This window comes from Acanthopagrus latus, chromosome 11 (genome assembly GCF_904848185.1).
Source record: "Acanthopagrus latus isolate v.2019 chromosome 11, fAcaLat1.1, whole genome shotgun sequence".
In the NCBI taxonomy this organism is placed as follows: Eukaryota; Metazoa; Chordata; class Actinopteri; order Spariformes; family Sparidae; genus Acanthopagrus; species Acanthopagrus latus.
This window is the reverse complement of record NC_051049.1, coordinates 22211591-22226352: the sequence shown is the minus strand read 5'-3', so window position 1 is coordinate 22226352 and position 14762 is coordinate 22211591. Positions and strand designations below refer to the sequence as shown.

Sequence of the window (14762 nt, the reverse complement as noted above, 5' to 3'; positions counted from 1 at the left end):
GTGACACGGCCTTGAGTTTATCAGTCAGACTAATGCAGAAGGAGCTGACCTTCAGACAAGTGAAGTGCCGTCCTGTCGTTCAACACAGCCGGAGCTCGAGTTAAAAGCTTGTAGTCGAGAAGTTTAGTTGTCAACTTCCCCTGAAAAGCGGATCCTTGTTTTAGGCTTTGCAGTGGTGTAATAAAACACGGTGCTGCCTCTATGTCATGCTGTGGTTTGTGCTGCTGATTTGTTGACTTGTTGAGTAGCTACAGTCTGAGTTAGTGTTTCCCCTCGTGGTGCTATTTTGGTATGCAGTTGTATCGTGTCGTGTTGCTGGACGGAGAGCCTAACACTTTCGCTGGCTCAGGAATGTGGACGCGAGGCTTACTTACTCTCAGAGGGCAGAGGAGGCGGACCCTTAACGGAGAAATGCTTTTAGAGGAACAAAGAAAAATGACAAAAAAGAAAAGCAGGAAGAAAAAAAAAAATCTTGTCTGTAAGAAACCGGAACTCCCCAGGGGCCTGAAACGAACACAGCAGAGATTCAGTTTTTGATGCAGAGATGTTGAGAAATTATGCTCTTCGCTGACGCTCTCATTTAGACTTCCAGGCTTACGGTCAGCTGGCAGGCTTTTCTTTCTTTAGATGACCTGACAGCAGCTTCTCGCCCTTTCAGCTATACATTTTACTCTTCTCAGGCTTTAATCCAAAGAAATGTAATGTGAGTTGTAACATAAACTAAAGTTACATCAGACTGTATGCAGCCTCACATCTCCAGTGGACCAGCACACAAAGCTGACAGCTCAGATAAAGGCTAAGTTCGTATTTGTTCCAAAGTCTGTCTTTTATTAATCAGAACAGCTTTTGGTCCGTTTTGTTCGCTGAGGTGAAGTAATGTTCATTCTGTGTAAGAATGCATTTTAATGTGCAACAGCAGCACAAAATGAGTCAACCTTTTTAGTGCAGTATTCCCATTTTTTTGTGTTGTAGTCTATTACAAAGCGAAGAAAACCGTCTGCGGAAACAAAAAAGAGGAACTTTAGTACTCAAACTTTGGAAGATATCCAATTAATGTGACGTCTGATTGAAGCGACATATTACTTAAACCTTCAAATCATTTCTTTTTACATGGAACGAGGGCTGCAGAGCTTGTCACTTTAATTAGACTTGTTAATCAGGGGTTATAAAAGATTGTAAAGCCTCTTGAAGAAAATCTTAGATACATTTTGGAGACTTAAACATGTAGTATGTGTTAATCTAGCATTAAAATGTCCAAGAGCCTTTTAACACCTGTTCACCTGCATATGTGAGTGGAGAGAGGGTGAGTGGGTCGCTGATTTATTTAGTTGATGTTTGTGTGTTCCAATAAGTTGATCTTTTTTCATTAATAAAAGTTTCCTTGGAACAGAATATATAGAAAAATGGTATTAATCAATTGATTGTACTGTCTTAAAATTTCCAGAAACAACCAGAACACTGACACACATAATGAATTTAGAATGATAAAGCTGTGGGATAAAAGACTAATTGATTCGCTGTCAAAGTTTATTCAGTTTATAGATATGTTGTTTCAGCTGTATGTTATTCACAAGGTCTGTTAGGTCTTCTTTACCTTGGATTGAGATTTTGAGCATCAAAACTGAGCTGTTGATTCAGGAGGGGTGACTGATGATTTATTAATGCTTCTCTGGTGAGGTGTAATAATCAGGTGTCATATTTTATTTCCCCTTCCTCTGAACACGACCTTTTGTATAAATCTGCGGTTACATAATGCAGTAAAACCCACAAAAGTGTTTTTGTTACTGGCGACTTGACAGCAGTTTTGACTGGAGCACTCGGACTCCCAGCTGTGTGTCAGGTCGTTTGTATACATCTTTGACCCCGACATAACCTGCTGCTCTCTCCTGCCAGCTGTTTCAGGTGAGAACACGTGGCTGTAAGATACAATACTGTTTACAGCCCGCAGAGCTTACAGGCTCCATTATTGTCTGTTTGGACAGCACTGTCTCCACTACAGAAGCGACAGGTCAGGTGTGACTGCAGGGCCGGAGAGGATGGTGCAGCCTCTGTTTTACAGATCAGAGACTCTGGGTGGTGAAGTTAAGAGGAGAGATGAAGAGAGCAGCAAGAGAGGATTAGAAAGTGATGACTTGGGGCTAAGACACACAGCTCTCAGTGTGCGTGTGTGTGTGCGTGCGCTTGCGTGTATATGTGTGAGTGTGTGTGAGCTGGCTGGCAAGTAGATACCAAGTAAGAAGCATCCTCTTCTACATTGAGATACTGAGCATTTTCTCAATTTTGTTTATAAGAGGATAATAAATAGAAATATCCGTGATGGTATGAGAATATTCAAGCTCTGATATAAATGAATGAATCGTATTTTCTTTTGTTAAATGGGACAAGAGCAGCTGCACTGCAGGACCTGAGGGCATCGTGTGTTGCTCAGGAGCACTCCAGCACTGTATGGTGGATTGAAGTGTCAGCTTGTAAAGGACTGTCATACTGTGAAGTCGTCAAGGACTCTTTGAATGAAACATTTTCTTCAAGTCTTGAAAGAAAGTAATGCAAACAGTTGTGGCATTTAAATGTCAGTAGCTGTGGAACTGTAGATAGAAAAAAAGAAAAGGAAAAATAAGTAAAGGCAGTATATTTCGTGCTTAATAAAATGCTTCTATCCAGGTACTGGGATTTCACAAAGTGCTGTCACATTTGTCACACTGGATCCAAGCAGGCTCATTATCAGCTCTGATAATGTGGTGCATCAGTATCGTGGAGGAGAAAGTGTGTTTTCTGTGGCAGACAGAGAGTGTGAACTGTGAACTACACTTCATGACCACAGTTACTCTGAGCACAGTTTACCACATTTTGCATCACCCTAATTATCTGTGCTCGTGCTTTGACTGCCCTCATGTCCCTGTTGGCTCTGTTCAAAAAAATGTATGATTCGTGATTACTGGGGTCATTTCAGTTTGATGTTTGTATTTTGGTTTATTGGTCAGCAAATTAAAGATGTCTCCTTATTAAACATTAGGAAATTGCGACTGATAGATTAATTGATAAAATAAGACAAGCTGCCTGTAGTGTTGCATTAGTTGCCAGTTTAGTCTGATCTAGAGCTGCGTGATATTGGCAAAAACTGATTGTGGTATCTTGGTTATCTGCTGGTTATATGTATATTTTGATATGAAAAAAAAATCCCCAAGACATTTATTTTCACCAGATACCTTTTTGATATTGAATTATTGAGTTATTGGGGTGATTTTGTAGGGGAGTGCATTTATAAAACAAACCAAAGTGGGCCCTGCTTTGTTTGATAAATGAATGTTGGCAGTGCATGTAGAGCCTTCATGTGTTACGTCCTGTGATGTGACTGTTGGACATGCGCACAATATGATGTCGATGCTGAAACAATACATTTTGTGGCCCTGCTTTACTCCTGGTATATGTATTTTTGGAAGTCGACTTTAAGGCGGCATAAGTTAAGACAAGTCCTTAATGTCTATTGAATATCTTGCTGTCTTAATTGTTCTTTTTAACTCTGCTCATGTCTTCCCTTCATCACTCCCAGTTTGCTTCTGTATGAGATGTTAGGAGATGCAGGAGGTAAAGAACTGTTATCAAAAATGTCCAGGCTGTAGTTTCATGAATGTCTGCAGTGGATGAAGCCCTGTAGTTTAAGAAGAAGTGTATTTAAGCCTCCTTGTTGACGCTCCCAGTAGAAAAACTCAGCCCTTGTGCTGTCTGTCTTCCAGCCCGTCCAGATGGAGCGATCGTACGAGTCCCTCTGTTTATGGCCTTTGCGGCATGCAGCAGCCAAATACTGTTGTAATATTTTCCTGTCCCTGAGAGGAATTATTTCCTCTGTGTGAATGCGCAGCAGAAGCCTCTCCAGGAGACAGACTGGAGGAGGTAAAGGGCTGTTTGTTTGGCTTAGTCCGACATTTCATCAGATCCCTCATCTGGTATGTACACCCATAGCCTCAAATTCATCTGAATGCCTCATGGTAATTAATTTATCATGAGGGTGGAGGGTAGCTGATGGCCTCGGGGCTCTGTGCCTCCTCCTCTATGTGGTATCGCTGCTCTGCTTTCATGGGGAATGTAGAGGACAGTAGTGGATTGAAGAAAACTTCAAGCTTCAGCCTTCAGCTCAGAATCAGCTGCTTTACTTTCCAACTCTCTGACAATGGCAGAATATCAAATAAAGGTTTTCTAAAGGCAAACTTTCAGAAGTTGTTCTGAGAGAAGGCGTAGTTTTTAAATCCGTCAGTGCTGTGTCAAAATCATCAGATGATGCAGTGGTGACAGCCCCCCAGCTTCACACCGCTGCAGACGTGCAGTGCACGAATACAAAGACGTGGAGATAAGATGTCCTAGAAAGGCATGACCAGTGGTCGAGCCCGCAGAGGTTTGAACCACACTTGAGGATTCAGCTGTGTTCCCCTGCTGGCCTCCCAGCCTGCCTAGGCTCAGATCCCAGCAGAGCTTTCCTCTCCTGTGTCTCCCAGGTTCTGCCTGTCTGTTTTTTTTCTGTCTCCTGCACTCTGACCCTGAATACAAATTTAAAAAATAAATGAAATAAAAAAACCTTGAGAAGAATACCGTGTCCTACTTAAATGAGTTCCCCAAACAAAACCAGCTCTGAAAAGCTTCTCTGGTAACTGTAATTGGCTTTAGAATCTCTATTTTTTTATTCAGTACTTATTCTCATTTGATCTGGTTTTACCTGACTGTGGCTCAGGAGGTAGAGCCACTGTTTGAATTCTGATGCGTGTCTATTCTTGCCGAAGCTAATTTATGCTCCCTCATTGCGTACTCTGCTTTTTTTTTGTCTGTAGTCATTAGGACAGTGTTACCAATAGCTGAAGCGAGACATGACCACTGGATAAGAGGAAGAAGTTTGAAAAGTTGGGGAGAAGATCTAAACATCTGTATGATGCTAGCTCGCCCAGGCACAGAGATGTTGACCACAGAATAGCTGGGAGGAGATGGAGACAGGAATTAAATGAGAGTTGGATGGTGGTGAAGAGAAAAGTGGAGAGCCACGCGAGACCCATTTGACTCTAAGTGGATGTTTGTCCATTTGTTGGTTGGATTGTCAGCAAGATTACACAAAACCACAAAACTTAGATGGAGGCTGGGTCTCAGCCCACAATAGCCCCCATGAACTTTGGTGTGGGTCCAGATACAGGGAAGAATCCTGGAACTTTTTCTCTCACTTTCTTTTAAAATTTGTACTTGATTTAAAACTAAACTAAAAAATCTGGCAGATTTAGGTGGCTGGTGTCTATGACTGAGTACAGAAGGTCTTCTGACTGCTGCTCTGGTTTCATCTGGTTTTACCTGGCTGTGGATTAAGGAGGCTGGATCAGGAGGTTGTCGCTTCGACCTCCACCTGCATGTTGAAGTGTCCTCAAGCAAGAAACTGATGACTGTTCCATCACCATGTAAGTGTGTGTGAATGGATGACCACAGAAATATTGTGGGCTGCTATAAAAATAGAACATGCTGTTTAGCTCCTGATTAGCAGGTCGACACCTTGTGTGGGAGCCACTGCCATCAGAGTATGGATGTGAACGGGTGAATGTGACGTGTTGTAGAGCTTTTGATGATCTGTAGGCAAGAACTACATTTACAAAGAGCTATATAAATGCAGTCTATTAAACATTCAGCATTGAAGAGAAAGAAAGAAAATTGTTTTGATAATTATATATTTATTTTTAGTGAGTAATTTTTAATCAAGATGGTGGATATTTGTTAGTCCAAGACTGTTGTTGTAGATCTGAAGACATCGCCTCAGCCTCCTGTAAATTGTGACAGACTTTTCACCCTGAATTGAAAAAGGAGGCTGAGTTTCAACAGTGAGCGAGTCTCAAAAAACATCTCAAATTTTCAAGCCTGGGAAGGAAAAAGTCCTCATATTTTACTTGTTTATTTGGCACATGATAAAAGCTTGCACACTTTCAGGAACCAGTAAGTATATCAAACCCTCTGAAGAAGACTGTTTGTCTATTGTGATGTGACACAAATAATCCTTGACTTGGACATTTTCCCCTATTTGCTTAAATTCTACAGACCAAAACGATTGATGGATGTCTTGATAAAATAATTGGCGTTTTAGGAAATTATGAAAATAGTCACTTGCAGCTTTAACTTCAGCACATGTTGTCATGTTTGTGACCTGTTTAATTACTGAGCTGTAATCTGAACAGGGCCCTCCCTCCACTCATGTGTGGATGCGTCGCAGTAAGTGTGTAGCTACAGTATGATGGAGGGGGATGGACGCATGGGCGGATGTATATCTGACCTGGAATAGAGTAACGGTGATTGATCCAGATGACCTTCCCTCTGGATCGAGGCTTCTGGCTCACAGTGGGAGGTTGCTGCCCTCGGCACACAAGCAACCGCTCTATGAGCCGTGTCTAATTACAAGTGCTGTACTGAGTACTCAACTGAGAGGGAATTTAAGCGCATTTGACTCTATTATGTTTATGTGCTATAGTAACTGGTTACTCTGCAGATTAGGATTTTAAACACAAATTTCATTAAAGCATGATGCGTCATTTTCCACCCATTATCATGAATCCTGGAACATGGTAGTGTTTAGGAATCAGACAATGTTAAGTCTGCATGAGTTTTAGTTATTACATGGTGGTATTGCTACATTATTTAAATTAATATCGTAAAGGATAAGTCCACCATGAACCCCATTGCTGATGAAATGTAGAATTGTTTTGCGGTCTACACAACATTTCTGAAGCTTTACAGCTTGACTGTGTTGCAGCCTTCTTGTAAACAAGTACAAGTACATTTGGACTTGTTTGAAACTGTATAACAACAACCAAAAAAGAAATCTCTCTGTACAGCTTGTCCGATACAATCCAAGTCTCCAGAAGCCCCGAGATCCCAAAGAGATTTGAAAAAGATGCTATGTACACCCCTGATGTACGGTCAAGCTCGTGTACATACGCTTTCAGTTTAGCAGCTACAGTGAAGAGGTTGGCTTTTAAAACAGTTTGTCCAGGATTTGGGATCTTCAGGAAACTTGGATTATACTGGACAAGCTGTATGCCGCCATTTTTGTTGTATTAGTTTATTAGTATTAGTTGTATAAGTTCCCATCTACTTCTGCTCAGCGTGCATAGATAATGACCAAATTTTCATTTTTGGTGAACTTACTCCTAAAGTGTTTTTCCTTTTCTTTTTTTTTTTCATAATCATAAATATATAAAGGCATAAATAAATCTGGTTACTTGTCTCCCTGTGGGGTTCATATTCATCAACTTCATCTAAACATTTGACTTGTTGGTGGAATGGTGGAAAATAACATTATGAACTATTTTCAAGAACTGTATACTGTGAGTTTATTTTTCACTGCACTACATTTATTTAAAAAAAAAAAATCTTAAAAAAAATTGTAGATTGTATAATAATATTAACTGTTTTGATTGCTGAATTGTTTAAGTCATCACAAAATGGTTTCAGCTTCTCAAACGTGAAGATTTTCTTCTTTTCCTTGTTCTGAGAACGTTTGTGGATTTTCAATTCAGGACCTTTTCTCAATATTTGTACAGTGTGGTACTTGGACTTTTACGTTGGTAAAGGATCTGAGCACTTCACCGTGCTATGGGGTTCGCAGATATGAATGAACTTCGTCATGCAGGGTTTTACACTCACATCACCTGATTTAATTACACACTTTCACGTTAATTGGATCAGGTGTGTTTAACGCAGCAGACACCGCGACGCATCGGGCTGTGCTCCTCTCTGCTGCACTGCATCAGTTTAGACGAGGCTTCTGTGACTGTGGAGCTGCTGTGCCGTGTTTGCTCCCCCTCACCTCAGGAGGGGTTTAATCCAGTGTTAATCTGCTCATATCATCAGACCTCGACGTGATGCTTCCTGTCTGAGCTGATTAACTTGACGGGCTTTTCACAGTGCTACGTCGAGATGGGCCAAATGAATGACGGGACATTAATTTTCTGTGTGATCCGCGGTGACGGCTGGGAGCTGAGCAGTCAGTCATCATTTCTCATTAAGATGAGAATGTGATACAAAGGAAATCCCAACAGAAGCTGTTTTATTTGAAGTTAATTCTTTTTTTAACAATTATTTTTGCTTATTGGCTTATTGCCTTTTAAACTCCTGTTGATCAGTTATGCAGCCAAATAATTAGTGTCATTGAGTGTAATTAAACACTTTGAGGGTGCTGCTATTTGCTTCGCCTGTGTCTCAAATCAAACTGTCCTCCCCGAAACATTTCGTTATAATATCTTTTTTAAACTTAAGATAAATGGCTTTGTTGCTTTCCCATCGGCATATTTCTATTACAGTCTCTTTACTCTCTTATTCTCACCTGATAAATTGTTGCTAAAATGGCCTTGCTCAAGGGCAGCCGCAGAGTAGCTGTTAAAGGTGATGGAGGTGATAACTCACGCCCATAAATGCTGAAGTTGGTAAATTATTGTTTAAATGGAACATTCACGGTGCCCTTCTGATGCCCTGTCTGTTTCAAGGTTTGGTTGTTGTCTTGCAAAACCTCAACAACTTAGAGTGCATACCTCTGCCAAGATCCAGCAGTCCCCTTTAACTTAACCAAGCCTAATCCATATCAACGTGTACTCACTAATGTTAGCATTCAACCACTTCCTTGGACACATTTAATTAGCTCAGGTCTGGAAGTCAAGCACAATGGTTGTCACAGTAATGTTACCATTAACTGGATGTGGTTGGATGCTAACGTCCTTATGGACTTTTTAGTTGCTGATCAACTCAGAAATGGCGAAATGACAACAATTTGTCAGTTTCCCTACGGTGATACAACATACAACCTGGAGCACAACAGCAAAACATTATTCCAGTGTGTGCATGACATCACAGAAAAATGGCTGCCAGAGCTAGTATACCCAGTGTAGGCACACTGGAACTTATGCTGCTTTCAATTGCGCTTGAAATTCAGAGTCCCAGAACTCGGGCAAGATCCACCAAGCCCGACTCCTCCGACATAAACACGGCTGACATCACAGCAGTGCGAGCACACATAGTGAACATCACTTTGTACTCACTGCAGTGTTTGTGTTGTGAAGCACGCTGCAACAACAACTTTCTAGTCGTCATTTTAACTTCCGTTCGTGCTTAATAGAAGTCCTTGTGGCTGACTCCTCCCGTCTCTGTGTAAATGCTCTAATTTGTTGAATCAGCTGCTTGTGGGTACTTGTGAAGTTCACAGACTTGACATAAAAATGCCCATTTGCTGCAGGCATCCACGTTTTCCAGAGCAAACAAATTTAGATTGGAAGTTGGGAATATTAAAAATGTCGGGAATGTTAAAATGTCTGCTGTTAGATAGCTCACATGGCTTAAAGCAACTTTCTAAGAACAAGTAACTTCATTGTGAAACAGTCGGTAGCACTGAACTAATTAGGCTGACACCACTGCAGTCAGTGAGGCGCATTAAGATACAACTGAAATGTAGCTTCAAGTCTGAGCCACAGTAAGTTCAGCTAATTAGCTCCTAGCTTGCGTGTACGGTGACCAGATCCCAAGAAACCAAATGTGGAATAAGGACTATGGACTATCGAAAGTCTTTAGTGGTCTGGCTCCTCTATAATGTCTCTGCTTTTACCCACATTTGTGCAGTTTGATTGGCATAAACACATGCCCTTGGTGACAGCTCTCATGGTTTTCTACTCACTGCCATTTGGAAAAAAATGTCTGAAAACTCCAGTCAAAATGTGGGACATCATCTCAATATGTGGGACACACAAGAGCTAAAATGCTGTGGGACACCTGGTCAACCTATTTACTCTTCTTACAAGATTATTATAATTAATAAATCATAAAAAAAGTTTTTTTAATCAGAGTTTTGTAATCATCCTGTCTTCTTTTTTACTTACCTTCACCCTAAAACTCCATCCAAGGTCAACAGTTCAGTCATTTCTGCCCTCAAATAAATGTTTGTAAATGTTTGCTTTCACCAAACCAATAACCACAAAACTAAAGTGACTTAAACACAAGAGTCGGTCCTTGACTGACTCTCCTGGAAAGTTCCAAATCCTAGAGGCTGCAACTAAGCAGCAGTCCCTCTGTGGCTTCTATGAGAACTAAGAGGAAGAAAATTTGATTTGGAACAAAACCTGTAAAACAAAATCAGGATATGTAAGATATTAATAATTCATGTGTGGCATTTTTGTCCAGTCTCCATGTAATTCAGGTAACTTAGACCCATATTTGTCTCATCAGTCAGTGATATTCATTGCATCTCTGTGCTGCTTCCTGCACCTGAATCTGCTCCCTTGGCTGCTCTGCATTTGTCTATTGTCAGTTGCAGCTTCAGTAATCTGTGTTGGAACAATTGCAACTATTGTTTCTATGCAAATGTGAAGTAATTCCAACCAAATCCAGTGGGAACAATGCTTCATATAGCCGTTGCTGACCTATATAAACGATTATTTCTCTTGCTTAGACAAAGAACAGAGCCTCCTCACAGCACACATTATCCTAATTAATGTCAGTGTATAATTGACTTGCTATGGGAATGGCTCATTGAATGCATTAACATTATGCAAACTCTATTAGCCATGTAATGTTGCATGAATTTGCTGAAGTGCCCTCGTCGTCCCTCTCCCCACTGCGATCCTCTCTTACTCCCCACAGCGAGTCTATAGTTCTTCAAAGAGAGCGGGACGGCTAATTGGACTGCTAGCAGTTAGCAAATCCACCAATAGCCTCATTACACCAGGAGAGCATCAGCGACCTCGAGGTCATTCAAAAACACAATCACAATTGGAAATTGGGAGTATTTTTGTCTCTATTTATAGCTTTATCGCCCATCATTGTATGCTTAATGGAAGAGTGAGGTCCCAAAATGCAAAACAAGTTAATGATTCACAGTCAAACAGATGAACAAAATGAAATAATGATACTCAGTTGATGTTAATGATGGGTACAGATGTTTCAGCCTTTTTGGCTTTAATCAGTTTACTGTGTGTGTGATATTTCCACTTTAATATCATGTAAAACCGGTGCTATAAAAGATTACGGTGGATGCATTTTTAAAGCAGCACATGAAGGATAATCAGCTGAAAATGATTGCTATTTTGGAAAGATACCATCCCAAAAAAAAACCAAAAAAACAAAAACCATTAAAAGGGCCGGGCAGTATATCGATAGTAAATCATTCCTGTGATATGAGACAATATCTGTACACTGTCTTAGATTTTGGATATCAGTAAATTGTAATATGTGTATAAGTGTTGTCTTCCCCTGGTTCAAAGGCTGCATTACAGTCAAGTGATTTTTATCAAAGTACTAATAGTCATCCCAATAATATTGTTGAAATGTCAATGTCGAAGAAGTGATATTGTGATATTTAATTTTTTCACATCGTGTTTATGAAGCAGGAGGAGATTAGATTAGAGGAGATTTTAAAAATACTGAGACATATCATGGATCTCAATACAGCCTAAAAATATTGTTGTTATTAGAACCTGAAGGCCGTGTCTCCCAGCTCAACACTGAAGGCTTCTCATTCTGCAAGCTAACACTTGGAGTCCCTCGCATTTTTTTTTCCAAGCTAAAATGTCCAAAAATTGTGCTTGTTCCAGCTTCTTAAACATTTAGATCTATGGAAGCAAATGAAAAGTCTTTAGGTTTTGGAGATTTTGAAGATCTTTTTTCACATTTTGTGACCAAACAAAAAATGAGTCACCAATCAATGGTTAACAGATGTTGCAGATTTATTGCTAATGACTTGATAGTTAGATGCAGCCCTAACCATCAGTGCAGCTACAAGTAGGTAGATCTGTATAAGAATGGAGATTGAGTTTTCATGAGACTTTGAGCGAAACTGTTTGCTCATCTTTACGTTCCCTGAGGTGAGTTTCTCCAGAGAAACTGGCTCAGTGAGGAGCGTCGCACGCTGACAGATTTATTCTTGCACGTGATATTTGACTGCACTTTTCACCTCACTGTGGGTGATGGATCTGAGTGACGAGTTAAAGCAGGAAACTGATTAATTTGGAAAGTGACACGAGCTGTTACAACAAGATTAATAGCCTTTAAACAAATGAGGATGTGATTTCTTCTGGTCTCAGTGTTTTGCATGTTAAATCAGGTATTTTATTCTCGTGTTAAAATAAATCAACACTGTGGTGATTTGAAGCTTCTTTCCTGAGAAACGTCCCCGACCTTGCTTGTTTCACGCTTAATTGAAAACCACAAACACCTTTTTGAGAGTATTTCTGTTATTCACTACAGAACAGAGACAGAAGTGACCTCAAAGGAGTTAAAAGAAGAACATCATATTATTTTTATAGAGAGAAGTCATAAGCTAGGAGATGACTACTGCACTAATGTCAGCGGGTGCTCCTGGGACAATAAAAGCACAAACTAATGGAAAACAATTTCCATGAACTGAATGTAATAATTGTGCTTGTCCAAGAATAGAAAATTGATGCCACACTGATGCTGCAGAAACGGGTTCGGGAAGTCTTTGGCACGCTGAATAAATCTGTAATAAAGTGCAATAAAAACATGACTAATTTGTCTTTGCTGATGTTGAAATATCAAAGGAAATGACTCATAAATGTCATAAACACAGCACTTTATCATTTCTATCCAATGTCAAATATCAGCTAAAGGCTGCCGTTATGGTAACCACGCAGCCATTCTGCAGTCATTAAATGACGTGTGGATTATCAGAGTATGAAATCTGGTTCCTACAGCGTGTGTGGTTTCATATTTTCTTTTATTCCATACCCCTCTTTGAATACCATGCATTTAAAGCAACATTATGTAACTTTTTTTTAAAACAACAGCTTCTGGATCACGTTAATGGTACACTAGTGTCTTGTAATAGTGTGACTGGTGTCTCTGTCTCAGCCACTCGGCCCCCCATCACTTGTTTCTGCACCATGTAACTTCAGTGAGAGGGGAGGGTCACAGCATTAGTTTCAACACATGGCATTGTTATGACATACCAAGTTTTGTTTGCAGTTAGCACTTACATTACGTCTAACAAACTGTTCCACACTTGAGATTTGTTTTTACGACAGTGGTGTTGCACACTGAAACTGTGGGGTCTCCCAGATTGCACAAAATACCAATTTCTACATAATGTTGCCTGAATATACACAGTATTGTTTTGTAAATCCCCAGTGACATTAAGTTAATATGTTCTCTTTTATTGTCCTGTACTTTAAAAGGGAGCAGCCCATCTTCAGCGCCAGAGCTCATGTCTTCCAGATCGACCCGGCCACCAAACGCAACTGGCTGCCAGCCAGCAAACACGCCGTCACCGTGTCCTTCTTCTATGATGCCAGCCGCAGCGTCTACCGCATCATCAGCGTGGGCGGCACTAAGGTGGGAGGGCACCGCAAGTGTGACTGCAGACACACAAATGCTATTTCATATGTTTACTTCACATACAAACACTGTGTGTGTCAGGCAGTGATTTGAACACTGTGTTGTTCACAGAGACAAAAGGCCAAGAAATGTAAAAACAAGGGGCCAGTTTGCGTCAAAGTTAGTGGGAACGTTTCACAGGTCAGAAACGGGCCAGCAAGGAGTTGCTGAAGTGAAGCTGCAGACTTTCTTCTCATGTTTCATCTGGTATCATTTTCAGGCCAAGACATAAAAAAACAACCAATTTTGCTGAAAATTTTCCAAGGTGAGGAAAAATCTGAAAACAAACAAACAAGGAAATCAATTTATTTGTAAACAACAAGTCTTTTCTGACATTTATTTATTTATTCTAAAGTGATTCATCTATACGACAAATGCGATGAATTATTGTATTTCTGTCAAATAAAGCCGAACGAGGCACAGCGGGACTGCGTGAAAAATCTAATAAACCTTTGTTGAACTTTAGCAGTGACACGCTGAACCTTGGTGCTGTGAGTTGATAGTATTTTTCCACAAATGTTATTAGTATTACATTGGTGACTCCATCTTGTGTAGTATCACTTCCTCCAGTCTGAATTTTATTCAGCCCACTCTGTGCACTCCCATCCTGAGATTCTTCAAATCGAGGGGAATAAATCTGTTTTCCATTTTGTTGTGGCTGTCATGGGTGGGGATGCATTAGTCAGAGGTGCACATTGTCAGCAAAATATTTATAACTATTTATAACTACCTTAGAAATGCAGCATTCACAACAATGGTAAAGCACCCAGGGAGTCCCGACACCAACAGCAGATCTTGTTAGCGCCGAAATGAAACTCAGAGAAAAAAAGACTGCACTGTGTAGTTATCAGACAATTGTGCCAATAAAGCGCCCTGAGAATTGAGGCTTTTGGAGACCAAAGAAATCTACATTTGGCAACAAATCTGCCTCAGCAGTGTCCTCTAGAGAGTATTACTGAACAGACCATCCCACACCACAACAAGCTTTTTCACTTAGCTCTGTCTCTGCCCTGGTTGTTGCGTATTTTGTATTTATTTGCACACACAGTTATAACAGAGACCTCTGTTATGGTTTTTAACTGTAAGTCTTAAAAACTTGAGTCATTCTTCAGGAGGGGATTTTTTTTTTTTTTTTACAACAGATTTTATTAAGCCTGGAAGGGAACGATGCAAAATGTTAAATGTTGAAAATATACTTTTCTGCAAACAGTTGATATTTGGAAACTTTCCATTTTTTGTGTTGCAACTGTACCTGTATTTAATTATTTGAATGTGTCTTGTGACACCACTGTACTTATGCTCTGGTTAGGTTTAGTATAATTTTCAGGTTCTTTACTACTTTATTGCTTCCTTCCATTCCTCTACATTAATTCGAT

General features: G+C 40.2%; 1 protein-coding gene across 3 annotated transcripts in view; it reads left to right on the top strand.

Moving 5' to 3' along the window:
- The window catches only part of LOC119028418 (homer protein homolog 3-like), a 59595-nt gene that overhangs the window by 7097 nt on the left and 37736 nt on the right, over window positions 1-14762 (top strand). For all 3 annotated transcript variants that reach the window (XM_037114366.1, XM_037114365.1, XM_037114367.1), the window contains one exon: window positions 13188-13344. In XM_037114366.1, the coding sequence (XP_036970261.1) occupies window positions 13188-13344 (157 nt within the window). The remainder of the gene's footprint in view (window positions 1-13187; window positions 13345-14762) is intronic.